Genomic DNA, 20,837 nt, shown 5'->3' on the forward strand with positions numbered 1-20,837 from the left:
CGAGCTGCTTTTCGACTTGCATCACCAGCTTTACTATTGGCATTATCATCTAAAAAAAATAAAAAATAGTATAAAATAGAATAATAACACACTGTTGGCACAACAGCAAGCTAGAGTACTCTTATTTAACATCTAATGACACGGTATGGTGTGTCTCGATTAGAATCCCTTCACCATTTCAAAAACAGGATTGAACAGTTTGTTTTTTAATAGAAACGAAAAATTTGTTTCATCGCGTAGAAGATAATAACGGAGCTGCAGCCAGGAAGCCAGATTAATTCACTGCAGGATGAGCACTGATTTGTTTTGAAAATTGTCTCAGCAAAATGATCTTTGTTTATCCACACCAGGACTTAGAGTCTTAGTGCTGGCTAAGACGCTTTAGAGAGGCAGGTGTCCTGTTAAGTATTCTGCACCGCTCCATCTGCATGTAAATACAGCAAGAATCAACAGTGAAGGAACACACAACACTGGTGATGTCATTGCTTCCAAAGAAAAATACATTTAAAAATCAAAGCAAATATCTCCCCGTCATTTTTCTTGTTTTCCAGTGTAATGTAGAAATGTGTAATCAAAGTTCAACGGCAAGCGACCTAGCTGTCTCATTCAATTATCTAAATCAGATCCAAGCAAGTGCACAAATGAACCGCAAAGCTAGACACACCTTCAAACCGTACAGCTGCTGGTATCAAAGTGCAGTTTTCTAGGAAACTAAGCGATCTGCAGAAAAGCTCGAGCCAGTGGCTATTCTGTGGAAAAGTGCAAGCATCAATGCATCGAGGTGCAAAATGTGAAACCTTGTGTTGTTTCTCCACACGTTCCTTTACTCAAACAGTCCCTTTTTCTTCTGTGCTTTTCAGGTTTTGTTGAGCTGTTGATTATTTGCTACCCACCACTGAGTGCAAACTCAACATCTGGACCACTGAGGCTGCTTCAGAAAACAGAGAAGAGAGAGAGAGAGCGATGACCGAGTCAAGGACACCTCCTTTTTGGATGTACTAAAACTTTGGAACTCAGAGTGAATTTGTACCAGCCTGGTTAGCCCCAGGACTTTTTTTTCCCTCTTCTGCACACATATACACACTTCTTTCCCCACAAAACCCTGCTTGAATGACAGCTACCTTTTCTGGACCACAAAAACTTTTACTTGAACAAAGAAAGGAGGAGAAAAAAGTAAAAGAAACTACATCAAACCTCCTTACAATGACCAACCCCGCTGAACTCTTGAAAGGAATACGGATGTCAAAAGTCCAACAAGAACAAAACTTTGAAAAAAAAAATATAAAAATAACAAAAAAAAAAAAAAAAAAACAACCACAAAAAAAACCACAAACAAAAAACATAATAGCGGATTGCCGTAGGAGATCTTTCATTAAGATGGTGTGGAGCAATTGAGTTTTGAAGACCAATTTTTAAGATTTGAAAGAAGAAGGGACAAATTCTCTGAGAGAGAACTTAAGTAGGAATGTGACATTTTCACAACACAGATTGGCTTCGATTTGGGATGGCCATCTTTAGCTCGGAGTGCCTGTCCGTTTCCAGGGGATACCGTTGCCGAGGAGCGCCATAGCAACAGTCTCCAGGGAGTCTTATCCATCATTCCTTAGTTGTTTTAGGGACCAAAAGACCAAACATTTTTATTGCTGAGGACTTGTAGCTCTAATATACTCGGACCACTGCATCTCTGTCAGCCAGCGTTAACTGGCTGGGGAGTTGCACTTAAAAGAAGTGTACATTACGAATATATACAACACATGTATATATACATATATATTGCTGATATGCTTTTTGAATACAGGCAAAACTATTTCAGATGACCAAATGGGGTCTCTCACTTCGCTAGTTTACAATTACTCAAAATGTTTATTTTTTTCTCTTCTCATTTTGTCTCGGGAGGGATGGCGAGTGCATGGGAGGGGCTGCTCTGTATCACAGCCTTATCTTTTTTAACTTGACATCCTAACCTCATAGATAGAATAACATCAGAAATGTTTGAAATATATGAACTTGTTTATATTTGCAGTACATATATATGTATAACAGGCATTCAAGCAAATGTATTCATATATACAGTATATATGGATAAATAGATATTAATCACAAATATATGTATTTATATGCACATATTTTATATATGTGTGTCTGTATATAGAACGGCTACTGACTATGTTGAGCTGTAATTTTTTTGTAGATTTTAGCTGGAGTTTGAAGCATTGCTCTGCTTGGGAAGAATCGCAAATCTGGCAGCTCCCAAAACTGCAGGCATTCCTTTCTCTGATTACCTATATGCTGACACACAATATATTGCTAAAAAGATTCATGTGTGATGAAACACATATGGTGTACATATTATCTGAAAATGCAAAAAGCCAATCTCAGTAGCAGGCTTTAAGAGAATCAGGCTAGATGATTTTAGAGGAAAAGGACAATTATCTTCGACTCTATTCCAAACATATCTTTTGAGCTTACACACACATACACACACACGCACACATGCATACACACACAAACTTCTCTTTGAAACTTGAACCAAAATGAAAATGTCTCACAACCCTTGCTCTCTTTTGCATTCAGTAAAGTGCATGTAGCGTATGGGCTGTCACCATGTCAAGGTGTGCCTTGTCACCTGCAGAATCTGCCATCAAGCACTGTGCTCTCAGAAAACAAAGAAAAAAAAACTGAACACACACACACTACTGCAAGTAGCCAGCGCGCTATTATGATGTCAAAACTACAGCCTGATCCATATCATTTTTTCAGCTGCGTAGAGAGCTTCAGTGCATGTCAAATATAACAAAAATTGTCCAAGCACTGTTGGTCCATCATTGTCTTTGGGGGGTGAAAAAAAGCATTTAGGTCTAATGTAGATTCATGCGATACCACTTCAAACTTCAAACAAAAGCGGGCATTAGGTAACCTTCTAGCACAGGCACTAACTTTTCAAGTTGTGTGCAAGGCACCTGAGACTAAGTTCCACTAGTTGGAAGGTAATAAAGGGTAAAAATCAGGGCTGAAATGGGCACGATGTGGCTTGATAAGGGATGCGACTGAGCTTACTGGACCGAGCAGGAGGATTTTAACCCTCTCAAGGCAGGCGTTGCAGATTTGCAACAGTTAAAAACTAACAACCTGATTACCCCAAATACATATTTTATGAGGTTTTTTTACTCAGAAGTACCACTGCAGGTATACTTTTGTGCATTAGTAACAAAAACCTGATTTGAGCCTGAGAGGGTTAATGGCTGTGAAGGAGATGTAATATTGATGAATATGTCATAGAGCTGGCTTCCCTTTGAACAGAAAAAAAAAGGATTTATACTTGACATGAAGCATATCTTTTAGAAATTGTTATATTGCCTTACGTTAAGTCTTCATGCAATTTTATATATATATATATATATATATATATATATATATATATATATATATATATATATATATATATAAAGATAAAAGCTCTAATGAAACTGTAAAATGAAGCAATAAGTGTGAAAAACCATTTACCCATTACGCCTGCTGTATCACCGAGGCTGGTTTCATATTGCTTTAGCGTACAGTTTCTCATAATAGTCTACAAAAATGGTATAAACACCTACTATAAACCTGAAAAAGGTCAACAGACTGGGATTTATTAGACCCTGCATTCAACACATATTGAGCTGGTGGAGATTACTCAATGAATATTTATATATATGAATATTTATAAGGCTATATGACACTTTGGAAGACAATGCTTCCTGTTGGGTGCTGTTACTAGTTTTCCTATAAACTGCTCATTATGCCATTTCCCCAGTGTCTCTGTTTAACCTTTTTAGCAGTTTGAATAATTTAACATTTACCTTCCAAATCCAGTGAGTCTAAAAGACACCAGTGCACATCCCAGAATGCCTCTGTTTGTGCGTGTGCCACTTAACAATCTCCTGAGCGTGGCCTACAGTTAAACCTGATGACCATCGAGATCTCTTTTTTTGTTCTTTTCTTCCACTAACTTTGGTGGATTAGTACGAAACCTCTAGCTCATCAGCCTGACCTGGCTCTGTCTAACAATAACATCCGAGGCTAAATATCATATGTCTGGTGTCCCTGATCGCAGCACTGTGTGCCCTTTTTTGACTGCCCCGCTGCTCTGAGAAAATTAGAAAGAAAAAAAACTGCCATCACAGTCTGTGCTTCTCGTATGATTTGTTTGAGCAATCAGTCATTTTTTTCCCACGGCGAACGAAGTAAGCAGATGCAGAAAGATGTGCGAGAACTCAAATGCCAAGCACCTCATCTTCATTTGCTCCAACTTTAAGCTGCAAGTTTACATGAGAAAAGTGAAAAACAAAGTTTAGTGGTTCAAAAACAAGAAACAGAGGAAGTTTGAATATAAATATATATATATAAATATATACATAAACTGATGAATATACTGTAAATTGTTTCTTTTTTTGCTCTGTTTTCCTCTGTACATAGGTTTGCATATTTTATAGGACTTTTACTTCTATCTACAAGGACTGGATAAAGTAATTTAAATACTTAAAAAAATATATGAATGAAAACATGATAATGCTCATTAAAACCAGGTACAAAAAAAAATATTCGCTAGGATACGGTACAAACTGTAGGACCTGACCAAGGCATTTATCCAGAATACAGTCAGGGAGAGCATTGACCTCAGTTAGAGCTTAGACACACATTGACCTATTTTATAAAAAAAAACAAAAAAGAAATACTTTAATGGGTTCTATTCATTTATCTGTTTGTTTAGATATTTATTTATAAGTCATGTCTGAAATGATAAGCATGCTTTCATGGCATTATTTTTTTATGAGTTGGTACGTGACCAAATAGTTTTTATATGACATGCATGGGCCACTGTTGTGGTCCACAGATGATCATTGTTCCTGTCTGCAGGACCATGCCTTCAGAACTTCTTTGATGACGGAGAAAAACGCTCCTTTTGACCAAGTGATGTCAAAGACCGATTTGAATTATTTATTTCATTGTCTGTTTATTTATTTGTTTATTTATTTGTGCTGTTTGAGCCAAGATCTGAGCTCTCATTACTGACACTGATCTGTTTGCTTGCAAGCGTTACCTTGAATCGCGACACATCTTACCGCTCAAGTATTGGAAGTTTAACCACTACTAAGACTGCTTCTACATTTTTCCTGTGGCTTGCAAACTACTCACAACAATGCAGTACAACACTAAAGCCTTATGTATATTTGTAATTATAAATGCATACTGTTCTGTTCATTTTTTAAAAAAAAAGGAAAAGCTTTGTTAAAAGATCGTTTCAAAATAAGATGCCACCGTTAAGCAAAGTGGGGGAAATAGTAATCCCTAGTTAAACACATCTTAAATCAACTGTTCAATCAGAAGAGACGCCTTGAGGTCAGTATAAGTTGCTGCTAATATTTAATGAACTAATGTCTGGTTTATTGTAAACGACTTTTGAAAACTGTATTCCCTGCCCTTCCTATTCTCCCCATTGTGCTTCATTTTGTTCAACAGAGCTCTGATCTTGTTCAACTCACGTGTTCTACCGAGAACAAAATTCAATGAAAACTGCACTATTTCATCCAAAAGAAATTTGAGTTCCTATCATATTTTTTTTCCGGTGCTGTTATCAGTGATTTTTATTTCTAAAGCTCAGTAGTGTTGCTAGAATCACATTTTACTTCATGTGGTTTTCAAAGTGTTCTGGAAATCTATTTCCCAATTTCAGCACATATGGAGGGGGGTGATGAATGTTGCATATTAAGCTTTGCCAGGTTCCTGATGAGCCAAGCTTCTGATGGGCAGCGCGCTTTAGGCTCCCGCCCCCATCTCTCCAGACTGCACCATTCTCTGGTCCCCTGGACTCTTCTTTTGTAATTCTAAATGAATGATGCGTCTCAGCTTAGCCCAATAATAAAGCACAGTCTAGAATAAAATACTCTGTGTTGTGTCATAATTACTGCTGATTGGTAACTTCTTAATATAAGATTACCCTCGTTACTTTGGGGTTTACACAATGGCACCAGCTGTCTGCTACAGGATAGTTGTCACATATGTATGGAACCGACTATGTATAATATTTCCAGTAAATCAGAGATTTATAAAATTTGCATCCTTTAGCCAGATGCACAGTGGAAACTTATATGTCATATTGGCAATTTTTTAAAAACGAGGCTTGAAAAATAAACATTTATTAGTATTTTAAAAAATTCTACCAAAAAATTCTACCAATATCACAATATTGGTAGAATTCACAATATCACAATCTACTGTGTCACATTGATTCTGATTTTAGAAAGCCAATAAAAAGTTAAATGAAAAACATTTATTTAAAAAAATAAAAATAAAAAATGGACACAGCTGGTAAATATCCAGTGACTGAATCTTTTTCATGCACCTCATTTTTTTCGTCAGCAAATGAAGAAAATATCTTCTAGTATTTTGCTTTCTTCCAGGTCTTGCTGAGTGCTCTGAGGACGAGGTCCACCAGGGGTAAGCATGGTTCGGCTCACTGATTTGGGGGCAGTATGAGCCGGTCTGTGTTGCAATGCTCTGGCTCTTTGAGTGGTTGTCTTGCATTGCTCAGGTGCAGAAACAGGACTAAAGATATCCAATAACTCAACCAGAGAAAAGTCCAACCTGAAAAAAAAGAAAAACTTTAGGTTAGGTTTTTTTCTCTCTCTCTCTCTCTCTCTCTCTCTCTCTCTCCCCCCCCCCCCGCCCCGCCCCCTTTTTGCTTTTTTAGCCTCCACAGCTTGTTTCAAAGGTTGAATTGACACAGGCTACATTTATGAGCCCTGTACAGAGGCAACACTTTAAATGAGCTTTCTCATTGTGGTTTCATTGTAGCAGAGGAATGCACACAAAGCCTGCCAGTTACATTCTGCTTAACTATGAGGGCACATAAACAGTGCAAGCTGAGAGACTGACATCACAAATGTACAAAGCAACATCCAGTTAGAGCTAAAAACAAAGCAAAAAAAAAAAACACTTGGATGAGAGTTTTGCTTTCTTGTGGTCTGTGTTAACAACTGAAAGGTGAACGACAAATATTTTCATACAAGTGTTAACAAATCTTTCTTGGTGAAGTGCCTACTGAACCCTAACAAGCAGCGTTAACAAGTCAAAACCACTGGGGCGTCCCAGCAGAAAAACACAGTTTCTTGCAGGTGTGAGAGAACAAGGGGGAGAGAACCCAGTGCCTTCTCCCCTGGAATAGAAATGAGGGGAATGTGCGGTGAAATAAATAAACCAAAACAGGGGAGATTAAGCTAATAGAGATTCAATCCCTCAGTCTGGCTGGTTTGATAAATTATTCAGTGTATACACAGTCGAACGACGGCCATTCCAGATACAAAACATGAATTCTTTAAAGCACGCTCGACTGATGTTGCTAACATAATTCTCTGCTCGTTTAAAGCCGCATCGATTTGCATTGCGCGGCTCTGCACACAGCTCTCCCAGGTAAGGCCGATCCTTGGGATGTACTTGTTGATATGCATGCGGGTGGTCAGCACACAGACGCAGTGGTGAAACTTCCAATCGGGGCGCATTTATGTTCCTCAACACGTAACTATGGACCTTGATATGTCATGTTTTCAAACTAACTTCAGGCTTCACATATCAATAGCCGAAAAGGCTTTTAAAGGGCTATATTTTGCTTTAGCAACATGAATTCATGTATGTACATGTCTGAGCACAGGGATTTGATTGGGGGAAGAAAAAAAAAAAAACAAGAAAAGAAGCTCAACTAAGTAAATCTGTCTTCCTCATTTGGTCTCCTGCCTGTCAACAGCAAAGGAGAAAAGAGGAGAAAGTCTGAGAGCATGAGTGAGAAGGAGTGTGTGTGTGTGCCCGCTTGTAAGAGAGAGTCTGGAAATGACTGCTGCTTTGTGGATAGAGATGGAGGCAGAGAGGGAATGTGGGGGAGGGACTTTGGCTGGGTTGCTTCGCTCGAAATGTGAGAATTTGCATTTTTATTTGTTGATTTATTTAACGGACAGGGCTCTCAAACAGCCATCCATCAACAAACGACATGTTGGTAATGAATAATGCATCACTTACCGGCGGTCACAATCTATAACAAGGGTAGTATGGGGGGTAGGGGGTATAGTTTGGGCAGCAGTATTGGGGGGGTGGCAATGGGTAGGGCGAGGGAGGGCTGCTGGCACAGAGATTGCATGGAGGCCAAAGAGAAGAATGCCAATAGATTTTCAGAGGGGGTATACGGTGCGACAAAGAACTTCATTTCTTGGCTCCAGTTTGCATGAAGTAAAGTTGTGATTTGGTGCTGGATATTTATATCTCCCAAGGGAGTCCTGGCAGAATCATTTTTACTGTGTGCTTACAGATAAAATACATGGAGAGCAGTAGCAGCAACACACGTTTCTGTCACTGTTTTTTAAAAAAAGAGAAAAATAAGGTTTTGGACCTGGAATGTCGGGTCCTTTTGAGAGCATCTGGAGACATCATGTTGCCAGCATAAAGCATTTATCTTTTATCCTTAGGACAAGAAATGTAACAGAAAGGAGACTCGGACAAAGTTTCACCTTGATTTTGAAATTTAAAAACGTGTTATAATGAATACTGTGAAACAGTAGATGTGCGCTGCTCTGCTTTCAAATACTTTTTAAATGCTTCAAACTCTTCAGTCTTCAGAGTACGATAAAAATAAATAAATAAATAAAACACAACTACTGGACTTCATTTTCCCCAATTTAACAGTTACAGAGCTTCTGTTTCTCTTTTCTAGCTCCATGAGGCCAGATAAAAATTTTCAGAAAACTTCTTCAGCATATGCTACTCACCACCTCCTTCCCACTCATAACTTTCACTGCTTGTTTGGCTTCTCTCTTTCATTAAAGATAGCCGTCTCGCCCCGGCGCCTCTTTTCATTTGCAGTCCAAACAGTAAGATAAAAAACCTATAATGGCCACTGTGTATATCCCGCATGTCAATTTCCCGGCCAATCAATAGCAGGCGGGCAATGGCAGGAAGGATCAAGATGAGATGGGCGGTGTGCGCTGGAACTGTCTCATTACTAACTAGCACAGGAATCATGAAAGGATTAAAAAGGTCACTTAATGTTAACCTCAGTTTGGTTGTACAATTTGCACATCAACATCGAATTGGTTAAGATTAGATGGTTACAAGAGCTATTTTGTTGCCAAGTGAAGGAGAACGCTTCAGGTAACATGGGGAATTTTTCAGTAAGATTTTTTTGTTTGGTTTTGTTTGGTTTTGTTGTTGTTGTTTTTTTTATCTTTAATGATATTTAAATAAAACACAAGTTTAATAGTGATAACAAAGCCATTCTTTCTTTAAACAACCTAAAATAGCAAAACTTGATGTGGTTGTTCCCATGATTCACTAACCAAAGCTATAAAAGACTGAAGATTTCCCACCCCCACCCCCCCTCCACCACCACAGATGAAAATAAGTATTTTTGAAAACTAGCACCAAACCACACATTACTGATCTGCTAAAGTCAGGCCGCTCTGACAGGTTTCTGATGAGCTCAGAGCAACAACATATTGCCTTCACTTCATTCACTGAATTCTTTTACAACTATTTTTATGCTCGGTATTTTGAACACCAGCTAAGGGAAAGACATATGTCTAATACGATTCAGTGGATTACCAAAGGATTATAAATATCTGAAAAGATGCACATGAAAAAAACATGTTGCAGGAAAACCACAAAAGGCATCTGAGACACAGGCTTCCTCATTACTGGCACAAAAAAAAAAAAAAGAAGACATTGTGTATCTAAGAGTAGCACAATTTTAATAGGCTTTGGAGGTGAAAATGAATGGTAATACGATCTGATACTCCAGATCCCCTGCTGGAATTAATGGGCATCTGCTAGAGCTCACAGTTCAACTTGGACCAGGCGCTGCTTTATTTAAGAGTTAATCGTCAGAAGTTGGAAACTTCAAGGTGTTTTGAAGAACTATCCTTCAAAACAAGGAGGGGGAGGCTGTCTCACAGCTAGTGTATCTACTATCTACCACTGCATTTACAAGAAGGTAGAGGAAATCTGACATTACAGAAAAGAATTGCTCCAGTGTGGAAATAATAATAGCTTTAAAGGAAAGCTGTGCAGAATCACAAATTATTTTTTAGCATCTGATATTTTTTTTTGCATTTAATTCCACTGCAGCCTTGGAGTCCAACTGAACATGCACATTGCACACACATTAAGACAACACACAGTCAGGTTAATTACTATTCCATGTAATTTTTAGCATTTCCTAAAAATCCTTTGCATTTTTAGGAAATGCTTGCACTCAGTGATTCATCCCCATCTTCAAATCCCCTCTCCCCCCTTCTTACATCTTTCTCACCGTTTCCACTACTATCCATCTGAACCTGCTCTACCTTTCCTCGCTTCCCATTTTTCACTTTATCCAATGCTCTCACCCTCAAACACACTTTTAACATCTCTCCCTCACTTCTGCTTTCTTCGTCTCATTTCTGTGGCTGAGCGAGAGGGGGGGTGGTGCATCCAGAAGTCTGTTCAATTACACCTGCTGCAGGATCCCTGCTAGGACGACTAATGGAACACAGCATGTCTCCTGACAGGCTGGCCGCAGCACTAGCTAGCCCAGTAAAAAGCTTCAATTAGCTTCTTGCAGCTCGAAAAGTTAGCTAGACTAAGAAAAGTCATCATTTAACCACAAACACTGCAGCAACAGCAAGCCCAGGAAAAAAAATTAAATACTTATATTCTAAATCTGCTGTAATCTTTTTGTTGAAAACAGGAGGAAAAGACACTCGTTGCCACAGACCACTAATAAAACACTCCAATTTATCACCTAGTTTCTAAGCTGCTACCTTTATTTCACCCATAATTCCTTGTGGAAAACATTCCTTAACTGAGGGCCCTCAGTTCAGAATTTTAGATAAACACAGATTCATAACTTCTTACAACCTTCAGATGTTTGAACTGTGTTGATTTTTCATATATGTTTTTAATCACAAATCTGCTGGCACAGGATTCACCATAACTGGTGGCCTGATGGGGACGGGTCAGTTAATAAATAAATACATAATAATAATAATAATAATAATAATAATAAAGTATGTTGGGGACCCTGACTGGCTAACTGCTGGCCTGTTGGGGTCAGTGAAGGCTTTTTCAGTGATCATGTACTCTCACATATGAGAAGTGTTTTTTCTTACAGTCAGTATACCAATAAGTCCTACAACACCCCAAATGTTCAGTTAGATTAAATGTGAAGAAAAGTTACTTTTCAGCTGCTCCAACCCACCCCTGGTGCATTTTACACAGCAGCAGCACAAACAAACTAAGAAATTGCTCAAATGAAAGCTGTCAAGATATGCAGATGAACTGCTTGTTTAGTTTGCCACAATCTTTAAATTTGGCTGACTTTTTGTAATGATTGCTGGAGCAGACAGCAGCTACCCCAGCCCAGCGATACACAAATCATGGGCGAGTCTAAAAAGGGGTATAGCATTTACTCCACTACATTTACTTTAAAGCTTTAGTTACTGAATATTTGTTCGATTTACCTTTATAACATAAAATTTTGTATTTCTTGTGTAGTATAAGGGAAAAATATTATGCTGGACACTGTAACACTTTAACACATTAACATAAATAATTCAACCACACAGACTGTTCTTCTGAGAACTACATTATCCAATATAATTGCTAAAAATGGACCACCCTTATAAACATTGTACAGCACTTTAATGAACTTACAAACTATTACAATAAATGTTTATTAAATTGTTTATTGATGTTTGTTACCTGGTGTCTGGAGTCTTTTGGTTTGCAGATACTGATGTGTGCTTCCTCAGGCTTGCAGGTGATTCAGCAGGAGATGTGGCCATGTCCTTTGTGGGCCGTTTTAAATATTCTGAGGTCAAGAAAAGGATATATTTTCTTTTTTTTATTAAAAATTTAACAAGGTATTTTAGTGATACATGAGAGTGCTAAAATATGTATTTCAAGCTAAACTGTTCCCCTGTCTCAAGCTAAACTGTGCAAACACTTTATTGATTAATTGAAAATACAAGCTTACCACTGCCATTGTTCAGAGGATTAGGTACAGTTTCTGGATGTTTTTCATGCAAGCTCTGTCCTCCAAGATGTACTCCTGCATCATCACACACACTGTAGACAACATACAAAATGCATTAATGTTCCTTTCACATGTGTCTGGTTGGTGTGCAATATCTGTATATGACAAAATTTGCTTTACCTGTAGGGTATATCTTGGTGAGAAGGATTCTGCACTTCTGTAACATCACTCCTAGTATTAGAAGTGCTGACCTCAGCTTGAGTAGCTGGTTGAAATCTAACAAAGATATAGCAAGTTAAAATAGTCTGCAATGGTATAAACTGAAGGATGACACAACATATGAAAAGACCAAGGATTGCAGACACGTAATGTATGTACCAAAGTAACTACCGTCAACAGCAGATACCGTTCTACCTTTTGTAATCAAGATGTGACTGCTGTAGTTGCTGATTCTGTCTCTGGAGCCTTTCCTCCTGCTCTGCCAGGCGTGCATGCAGCCTCTCTCTCTCCATCTCTAACTGCATCTTCTGCAGCAGCAGCTGGTGCCTCTTCTCCTCCCAGTCCTCCTGACCCAGCAGAGGCCTGGTCAGAGCTTCCTTGGCCCCAGAGTCCATGATATTCCCACTATGGAGCCTATGTGGGAATGCATGTTACATGCCATCTCCTTTGTGCCTTGCTAAAATTTTCAACATGAAAAAAGGAAAGTAATGCTGGTATGTGGAATAACAGACTATGGCTGAATACTGTACCTTTTACACTCATCTTGGTTAAAGGTATCATGGTGGCTCAGACGAGAGGAACTGTGAATTCTTTGCTGCTGGGTTCCACAGACAGTGCCTTGATCCCTGCATTCACAACACTCACATCTGTGGGATGAGTGTGGGCCCCTGCACTCCATTTTTTGACAATTACGCTGTATGACTGGCCCATGAGTTGGACTTAACGGTCCATCACAAGAAAGACAAGCAGTGCTCCTAAATGTCCGTACTGCTCCTCTTCTTCCATAACCATTCCTGTATGCTCGAGCTTGTGGTCCTCCCGTAGCAGCAGGACTGAGGTATGAGCCATCAAAGAGTGAGCTATTAGCTCTGCTTGTAGATGTCCTATTGGGGAGTTCCTCACTACTGTGCACCTGGACAGAGAACAAAGAGGACAATTAATGTATTTTGGCCCATTAAGGAAGCCTCTGAAAAACTGATGGGAGTTTTTCAGCCAAAACATTCGACTGCTCCATAAAACTTTAATTTAGAGCTGGCTGCAAAGCTGAAATTTACCAATACGGAATTAGGCCTCGCTTAGCAACCTAATTTGCTCGCGTTACTATGTGCCGTAAAAGCTCCCCATTTGCTTGCAAGAGCAATTTCACAAGAACTCACATTTCACTTGCACTCTATGTGAGCTGCTGCGACCCAAGGCATCTTTTTTGGTCTACTTCCTTCCATTTGTGCACATAATTACTGTGGCTGTGTACTGAGTTAAGAGATCCCAAAGAACAGTTCATATAAAAGGTAGTAGCTGAGCACGTGCTCTGTAGACACTGGTAATGAAAATGATATGATGATGACACTGATGATCCTCCTGTGCTAAAGTGGTGATTTCACCATGGACCTTGTATAGCTGTAATATAAAAGGGATAAACCTGTGTTTTTCAGCTAAACACAAGTGACAGGTGAGCAAAGATCATGAACATTATGAGATAAACATAAGGAGAAAAGCCCATTTTATAGTAGACTGAGAAAGAGACTGACTAATTTGCTGAGGGTCAGAGAGCAGGCAAACACACATTATTCAGGTTGGCCAAGTCATCCATTCATACAGAGGCTGCAGCCAGAGAGGCATCTTCGCCTTTTAAGTGTCACCTTGAGAGAGTTTTTACTAGGTTGTAGTCATATTGAGGTAGTGACTGTGGACTGTAGTGATTTGTTATAAATTATTATGGCACTTGGCCATGGAACAATGCCTCTTGCATGTGTTTCCACTGGATTTTTTTGTATGTGACTGATGGCAAACAGGGCTATTGCCTGAATGTGGCTCCCATAGGAGAATGGCTGTCATTTTATTGTGCATTTTCCATTGCAATAGAAACATAATAGGAAATATGTGTACATATAACCTATAACACACACCACACACACAACCATTTTATCCCATATGTTACCTTGCGGTGACTTGATGGCTGGCTAAGCTGGGCAATGGACTGATTGAGCTTTGCCTGTTGCTGAGAAATGTATTGTTGGTAGAGCCCAAGCAGCTCCTGGCACTCTTTGTACTGCTGCTGCAGACCTGGAGGACCAAGGGTTAAGTAACTAACAAAGTAGAACAACAGCTAAATTGAAACAAAAGAAACCCTTAGAGTAAAACATAACCACCTCCCCAGATTTGGCTGAGAAATCATGCAGTGAGTTCCATCAAATTGTGTGACTGAAAGAAATTCTGGCTTCACTATTTTATTCAAGTAGGAAGGAGTTTTCCTTTTCATTCAAAATAAATAAATAAATAAATCTTACAAATCCCTAACGTGTAGCTATTTAACAAGTTAAATTTTTGCTGAGAAGTAGTTTTAGTAAAAGAAAAGTTTCTCCTGTGCTACTTTGAAGATGCTGGATTTAGATCGACAATCTGAATTAAAACCTTGTTTCCGTAATCAATTACACATTGGACCAGAAAAGTAGAGAAAAGGCAAAGCTGAAAACAGAGACAGGGAAGAGTCCAGCAAAATCAAAGTTGTTGTTGTGGCACAGAGCTTTCACCATCTGGGCAGGGCCAAGCTGTTTTGAGCTGAGCTGGGCAATGCCACGCCAGGCTATCTGCCAGACAGAGAGCTGGCAGACACAAGAAAACTAATCTGGAGCGGGACTACTGCTGCGCCTCAGGAGCCCCACTAATGACAGTGGCAGCACCACACCACACCCGCACATACAAAGATAATGAGCATAAGAATGGAGAGACTGCACACAGACATACTCGCACACATTCAATAATCATTGTCAATCTGACTCTCTAGTACAAACATAAAAACAGCAAGACACGAGAGCACAAATTCCCCACCTGCACTGTAAACAGCCCGCACACAAACACTACAATAAAGCAAGTAGTACACACACTCCCCCCCAAGCTGACCATAAAGTGTGTTCCTCTAGGCCATATCTTTTTATGATGGTGCCCCTGCTCCCCCAGCTGATGAGTTTCTCAGCATCCATTTGGAAAAGAAACCCTCATTTTAAGAGAAAATCAAAGTTCAAAGAAGAGTCTTATTGAAGGAATAGTTGGCAGAACACTCCATAAGAAAACACTTTGGTTGTTAGAAGACTTCAATCAAGCTGTGGAAATGAGACACAGGGAAAGAGAAGAGAGCGGTGACAACTTTGAATTGAGGACCAGACACAGCAATGCAACAGCGTCCATAAACACTAGAAAAATGCGAGGAAATGTTTTGATTGAACCCTCCGTCTAACTAGGGCTCCTCTACCGCCTCACTGATCTCCATGGAAGCAGTTCCATACACAGAACTTAAGGACATCACAAGGACATCACATCACGGAAACCTGTGTTGGGAGGTCTATTTATGCAGCATGAATAAAAGTCCTAAAGGGGAGATAGTGAACATGCTTATACAACGAAACCTCACTGCAATCCAAGGTAACGTGTGGTGTGTTCAGGGTTTTGTTTTTTTTTTAAATGCATATTTTACCACAATAAAAGGCAATTCCCACTTTATGTCGGCATACAAAGCAGAGACCACACGCAATCTAAAACACACAAGCAAAGTCCATCTGTGCTGAACACCCAAGCAGGCTGCAGCATCATATCATCCCAGTGTATAGATGAACATAACATGTGTTAATGTGTTGACAGGGTAATGCAGTCCCTGGATAGCAAGTGCTAGGTAATCTGAACCGAGTGGCGCAACACTGATAAGATTCCACTTCTCAGCCAGTCGCTACACTAAACATGCTTCCTCTACAGGCTTGGACACCAGCCAATGGGGGCCAAGCTCTCAGCAAGCCCCTAGTTTACATCAGAGCTGCAAAGTGCCAACAATGACTTACTCCTCCCCCCTGCTCCAAAAATACTCAGAATCAAGGGCTTGGGTTGAAGAGGCTTCAGACGGGGTCTGTCAAAATGATTCACTTCCCTGTCAGGCCGAGGCTCAAATGAAATAATGAAATCCACTTCAAGGTGGAACAAATTTGCACAGGAGGGGGGAATATTTTAAAACCTGCTTTAGCACAGTGTGCCAAACAGATTGAGCCTGAGCTGGAATGTGAGAGGTATGGGGGCGGAGACGGATGTGTGAATATGTGTGAGAGTATGAATGTGTGTAAGGAAGAAATGGCGGGGAATTAATAGAAGGAGACGGTTTACATTACTGCTTCAATACTGCTGAATCTGAAAAAGAGACATGAATGCCAAATCTCACAATACATAACTCCACACATCATCTTACAGTTATTTTAGAAAATGTCTGGAAATTTCCAAGAGTGAAGATGAAGAAAACCATTCTCAGCCATCTTCGAGACTCATTGATCAGAACTCTAAAGTAATAGCAGTTCTGAGGCACAGATGCACGACCTGGCATCAGTACAAACTGGCTGGTGTCTATGGAATATGTCAAATGGCACACCTACCAAAACTTAAAACACACAAGGTCCATTAAAAAAATATTACATTTATTAAGCATTATTTATTTTACATTAGGCTCACAACTGGTTCCATTCACTTTTATTATACTCCTGCAGGAAGAATGGCTGTCGTATTTACCCACTGGTAGGTAGTAATTTATTGTAAAGGACTACTGCACTACTTCCAAGAATAAAAGGTGAGTTACACAACAAGACCAAATCATCATAACCCCCTAAAACATAACAAATTTGAACTTATCCAAAAGCAAGCATTTGATGTATGCTTATCACAAAAAGCACACTTGATAAAATTAGATTTTCGCATTGTAAATGTCACACATCAAAACCTTTAAGGCCAGAAATGGATTTAGCACTCCTGTGATAGAGGAATGCATTGGCATTCTTCTATCAAATGCCATTTTAGTAACACGCAGCAGAACTGTTGTGTCCCTCTCTCCATGGCCTCAGGATTCCCTCCAATTGTTTCAGCTCAATAAGTGGCATTACATGTAGCACCTGCTGTGCCTTGTTCTGGATACAGAAAGTAAAACAGTATACCATGTTACTAACGCCACCTTGACTTGTGCTCGTGCCAACATGCCCTGAAGTAAAAAAGCATCCTTTCTATCTGAAACACAAATTCAGCCCTGTGTGCCAGTCAGCTCCAAATGTCAACTGAACATCCCAAATATCAAGGGTACTTTTCCTTCTCATCCTAGTTGGCTTGGGGCTAAGGTATAGTCCTACATTCTTTATACCCCTGACATCCCTGAATCTTGGTGAGATAAGATAAGCTAAGGCGTAATGGAATTAGACTTGACAAGACTCTCATTCAGTGTGTTTGCCTTTGGTGTCTCCTTAACCTTTCGGAGAAGTGCCGAAACCTTCTGCCTGAGAAGAGCCTTCGTGACTCTTGCACACACTTTAAAAGACTACGTTCTCCCCCCCGGAGGTGCTTGGATCCGAACACTTTTTCCTCTCAAATACCTTTTTAATGGAGTTTAGAAGTTTGGTGTAAATGCCAAGTCTCCAAGCCAAAGTGCCTTTAATTGAGTTGTGCTTTCCTAATTTTCCCCGCCGCCGTTGCCAATCGTGCAATTTACCAGCCGGGTCAATTACTCTTCATATTTCGCAGTGTTTTTAACCTAAATTGACTGCTGGCCATACTCTAGTTTGACCTGAGCAGAATTGTTATGAAGACAGCAGATTGGGGTGTAGCATTACAACTCTAGCACCGTAAGACATGTTAGACCAACAAGAATCAGGTGCTGACTTGTCTGATCTCATTTTCTACAGGAGAAACTGAGAGATATTCTCTAACACTGAATAGTATGGGAGGGTGACAAAAAAAAACATGGTAAAAAGCAAATACTGTGGTCTTCTCTGTGAATATGAAAATTCATCTTTGGATGATAAGATGATTTAGATGGTTTAGGGCACGGCTCCAACCATGAAATTGATTCTGTACACAACAGCGGATAAGCTACAAGCACTCGCAAAAGACAACTGCAGCAGACATCAAGTAATATAAATTCATCTGCTCTACTTCTCTGCCTTTTGTATCAGATTGAAGGTTCTTGCCCAAAGACTGTAAATAGCCTTGCCTGAGACAACACTGCCCCCTGCAGACTTTCTTTTTGAACAGCACACACAATACAATCATATACAGTAAGTACCATAATGAGCCACAAGGTGTTGGCTTTATGAAATGTCTTTTCTTAAATATATTTTACTTTTGGGTTTTTTTAAACATCAGCTTTAGCACAATAACTCCTTTTTGGTGTCTTTGCAGCAGCCTTATCACGTGAAGATGCATGTTCCAAAATAGTTTAAACAAACATCATTAAAGAAGGTCAAGTTGTCTGACAAACATTCAGACAGAACGAGATGAGCAGATCTGCTTTCACTGATTATAAACATAACCCAATGCAGCTCTCAAAAGAGCATCCGCAGCCTTATCATTTCACTTAAAAAAAAAAAAAAATCACTTCATATGGCCCATTAGGAAAAGCAGGGCATTATACATTGCAGCTGTCTGCTTGCTTTGAAAGGATACTTTCCCTTTCCTGTGCTATGATTTGGTTCTGTTGCTCTAGCTGCTGAATCTTGCATTCAAAATTTCCCTGTTCATCTTTCAGACGCCGCACCGACTCTTCTTTCTCCTCGCTCACTCTAGAGAACAGGGAAACAAAAGACATTTAAAAAAAAAAAAAAAAAAAAAAGAAGGAAAACATATGAGGAGTTAATAAAATACATTTTAATTTCCATCACTATAAATTGTTAAATTCATAATAACATTGGATACCTAGCCAGTTCTTCAATGAGATTTGCAATTCGTCGCTTATCTTCAGGACAAAGGTCTTTCAGACAGACCTCACTCTTTGCTTTGCTAACTTCAGAAATGACCTTTAAGAATATGAGAGTAAGAGTTAAACATACAGATTTAATAATAAAGAGTAGCAATACTGTTTCTATATACACTCACTGGCCACTATATTAAACAAATTCATCTGTTTGTTAGGTTCAAATCAGCCAATCATATGACAGCAATTCATGCAGTCTAGTTGACCTGCTTCATTTCAAACCATCAGATTGGACAATAGAAGATTTAAAAACATTGCTTGGTCTAATGAGTATCGATTTCTTCTGTGGTATCCAGGTGGTAGTCTGAGAATTTGGAGTAAATAACATTAAAGAATGAATCCATCCTGCATTGTATTAGCATGATGGCAGTGGTGTGACACTAAAGTCTACCTGAGTATTAACCATGTTCATCTTTTTATGACCAGTGTACTATCTTCTGTCACATGACATGTCACAAAGCTCAAATAATCTCAAACTGATTTCATGAACATGATGAGGAGTTCACTACTCAAATGGCCCCAAAAGTCACCAGCTCACAATGCAAAAGAGCACCTTTGGGTTTTGGCGAACCTGGAGATTGACAATATTGATGTGAAAGTGGCAAATTTGAAGCAACTGTGTGATGCTAATACATCAATATGGACAAAAATCTTTAAAGAATCTTTCTAGCCCCTTGTTGAATTTATGAAGAATTAAGGCAGTTCAGAAGTCAAAAGGGTGTTCAACTTGATATTAGCAAAGCGTCACTAATGAAGTGGTCAGTGGGTTTATTTGAGACAAAAAAAAGCACTATATGAATTTAAATTCAGTGCATTAAATATTGCCATTTAATCAAAAAAGTTCAGCCGCATGGGGAAAAAAAATCCTATGATACCTGTGAAACCGGAAGAAAAGTCTGAGGTGTCATCACAGCAGCATTGTGGTGAACAGACACGTCTTCCTTAGTATAAACCCCCGAGTGATCACTTTGGTTTTTGACTTCTCTCCTTTGCTTGGCCTGTTTTTTGCAGTCAGAAGTGCTCTTCTCTCCCATCTTGTGGCCTCTTTTCTTGGATGTACTGGTACTGAGTGGTTTCAGGTTAAAAGGGGCCTGAGACTTCACCTCTCCGTCCACCCCTGAGGATGTTAAGAGGACAACAATAAGAGCCACTCTATATAAAGTTTTACAGTTTTCAGAAACTGTTTATCACTGAACTCACCAGGAATAAACACCAAAGGCTGTTCATCATCTGACACTGTGTGGGCATAACAAAAAGAGGATGGAGACACTCAAATTAACATTCAAATTAAACAGCTGCAGATGGCTTTTACAGTGTTCTTTTTGCTCTGTTCTGTATTGGGAGACCTAGCAGGACTAACTCAATGTAAGAGGTAGCATGAATACAGTTATCATCAATAACAAACTATCCAAAATCAACTTGAAATAAGTGGTTAGGTGAGCAATCTTTATCTTAACTATAATTAGCTACAAGCTCTCTCACTTCCTCAGAGAAAACAACTTTCTAGTACGGACGTAAAAGTAACACTATAACTCTACTTCGAAAAGCTTTATGTCTTCCTGTAAGATATATACAACTGTGAAGTGTTGGATAAGGCTAATGTAGCTCGATAAAAGTCAGCGTACCGCCATTCATCCAAAATATCCCCGAATTTTCACTTCTTTTCGCTGCTGCCGCCATGTTGAATCAACCGCCACCACTTCCAGGGATCCAAGCGTTGCTAAGGAATAGATGCCCCGCCTTTCTCTTACAAGAAAACATCTCATTGGTTGCGTTGTAGAAGGGTGGCTTTCTATTGGTGCAAATTCATGTCCGTTT

General features: G+C 39.4%; 2 protein-coding genes across 12 annotated transcripts in view; one reads left to right on the top strand and one right to left on the bottom strand.

The window, feature by feature from the left end:
* celf4 (CUGBP, Elav-like family member 4) overlaps positions 1-6,375 on the top strand; it is a 93,895-nt gene extending 87,520 nt beyond the window's left edge. For all 11 annotated transcript variants that reach the window (XM_085160602.1, XM_085160600.1, XM_085160603.1 and 8 more), the window contains one exon: positions 861-6,375. The gene's annotated coding sequence lies outside the window, so the exon portion shown is untranslated. The remainder of the gene's footprint in view (positions 1-860) is intronic.
* Positions 6,321-20,836, bottom strand: kiaa1328 (KIAA1328 ortholog). Its single transcript, XM_085160591.1, has 12 exons — positions 20,645-20,836; positions 20,220-20,255; positions 19,895-20,136; positions 18,962-19,062; positions 18,713-18,828; positions 14,193-14,317; positions 12,784-13,166; positions 12,449-12,667; positions 12,215-12,310; positions 12,035-12,126; positions 11,761-11,869; positions 6,321-6,624 (listed from the first exon to the last, which is right to left on the bottom strand). Exons 1-12 carry the CDS (start codon positions 20,697-20,699, stop codon positions 6,396-6,398), a joined length of 1,803 nt encoding a protein of 600 aa, XP_085016717.1. The 5' UTR covers positions 20,700-20,836; the 3' UTR covers positions 6,321-6,395.
* Between the last annotated feature and the right edge of the window lies 1 nt (position 20,837).

This window comes from Neolamprologus multifasciatus, chromosome 5 (assembly GCF_963576455.1).
Source record: "Neolamprologus multifasciatus chromosome 5, fNeoMul1.2, whole genome shotgun sequence".
In the NCBI taxonomy this organism is placed as follows: Eukaryota; Metazoa; Chordata; class Actinopteri; order Cichliformes; family Cichlidae; genus Neolamprologus; species Neolamprologus multifasciatus.

What these genes read in the sequence shown, in the direction of transcription:
- kiaa1328 (XM_085160591.1), bottom strand. Translation starts at nt 20,699, where the DNA reads ATGGCGGCAGCAGCGAAAAGAAGTGAAAATTCGGGGATATTTTGGATG. An exon ending in CATAGCACAGGAAAGGGAAA is followed by an intron (nt 14,318 to 18,712) that starts GTATCCTTTCAA and finishes TTGGTCCTCCAG; the next exon opens with GTCTGCAGCAGCAGTACAAA. An exon ending in AACCAAGATGAGTGTAAAAG is followed by an intron (nt 12,668 to 12,783) that starts GTACAGTATTCA and finishes ATTCCCACATAG; the next exon opens with GCTCCATAGTGGGAATATCA.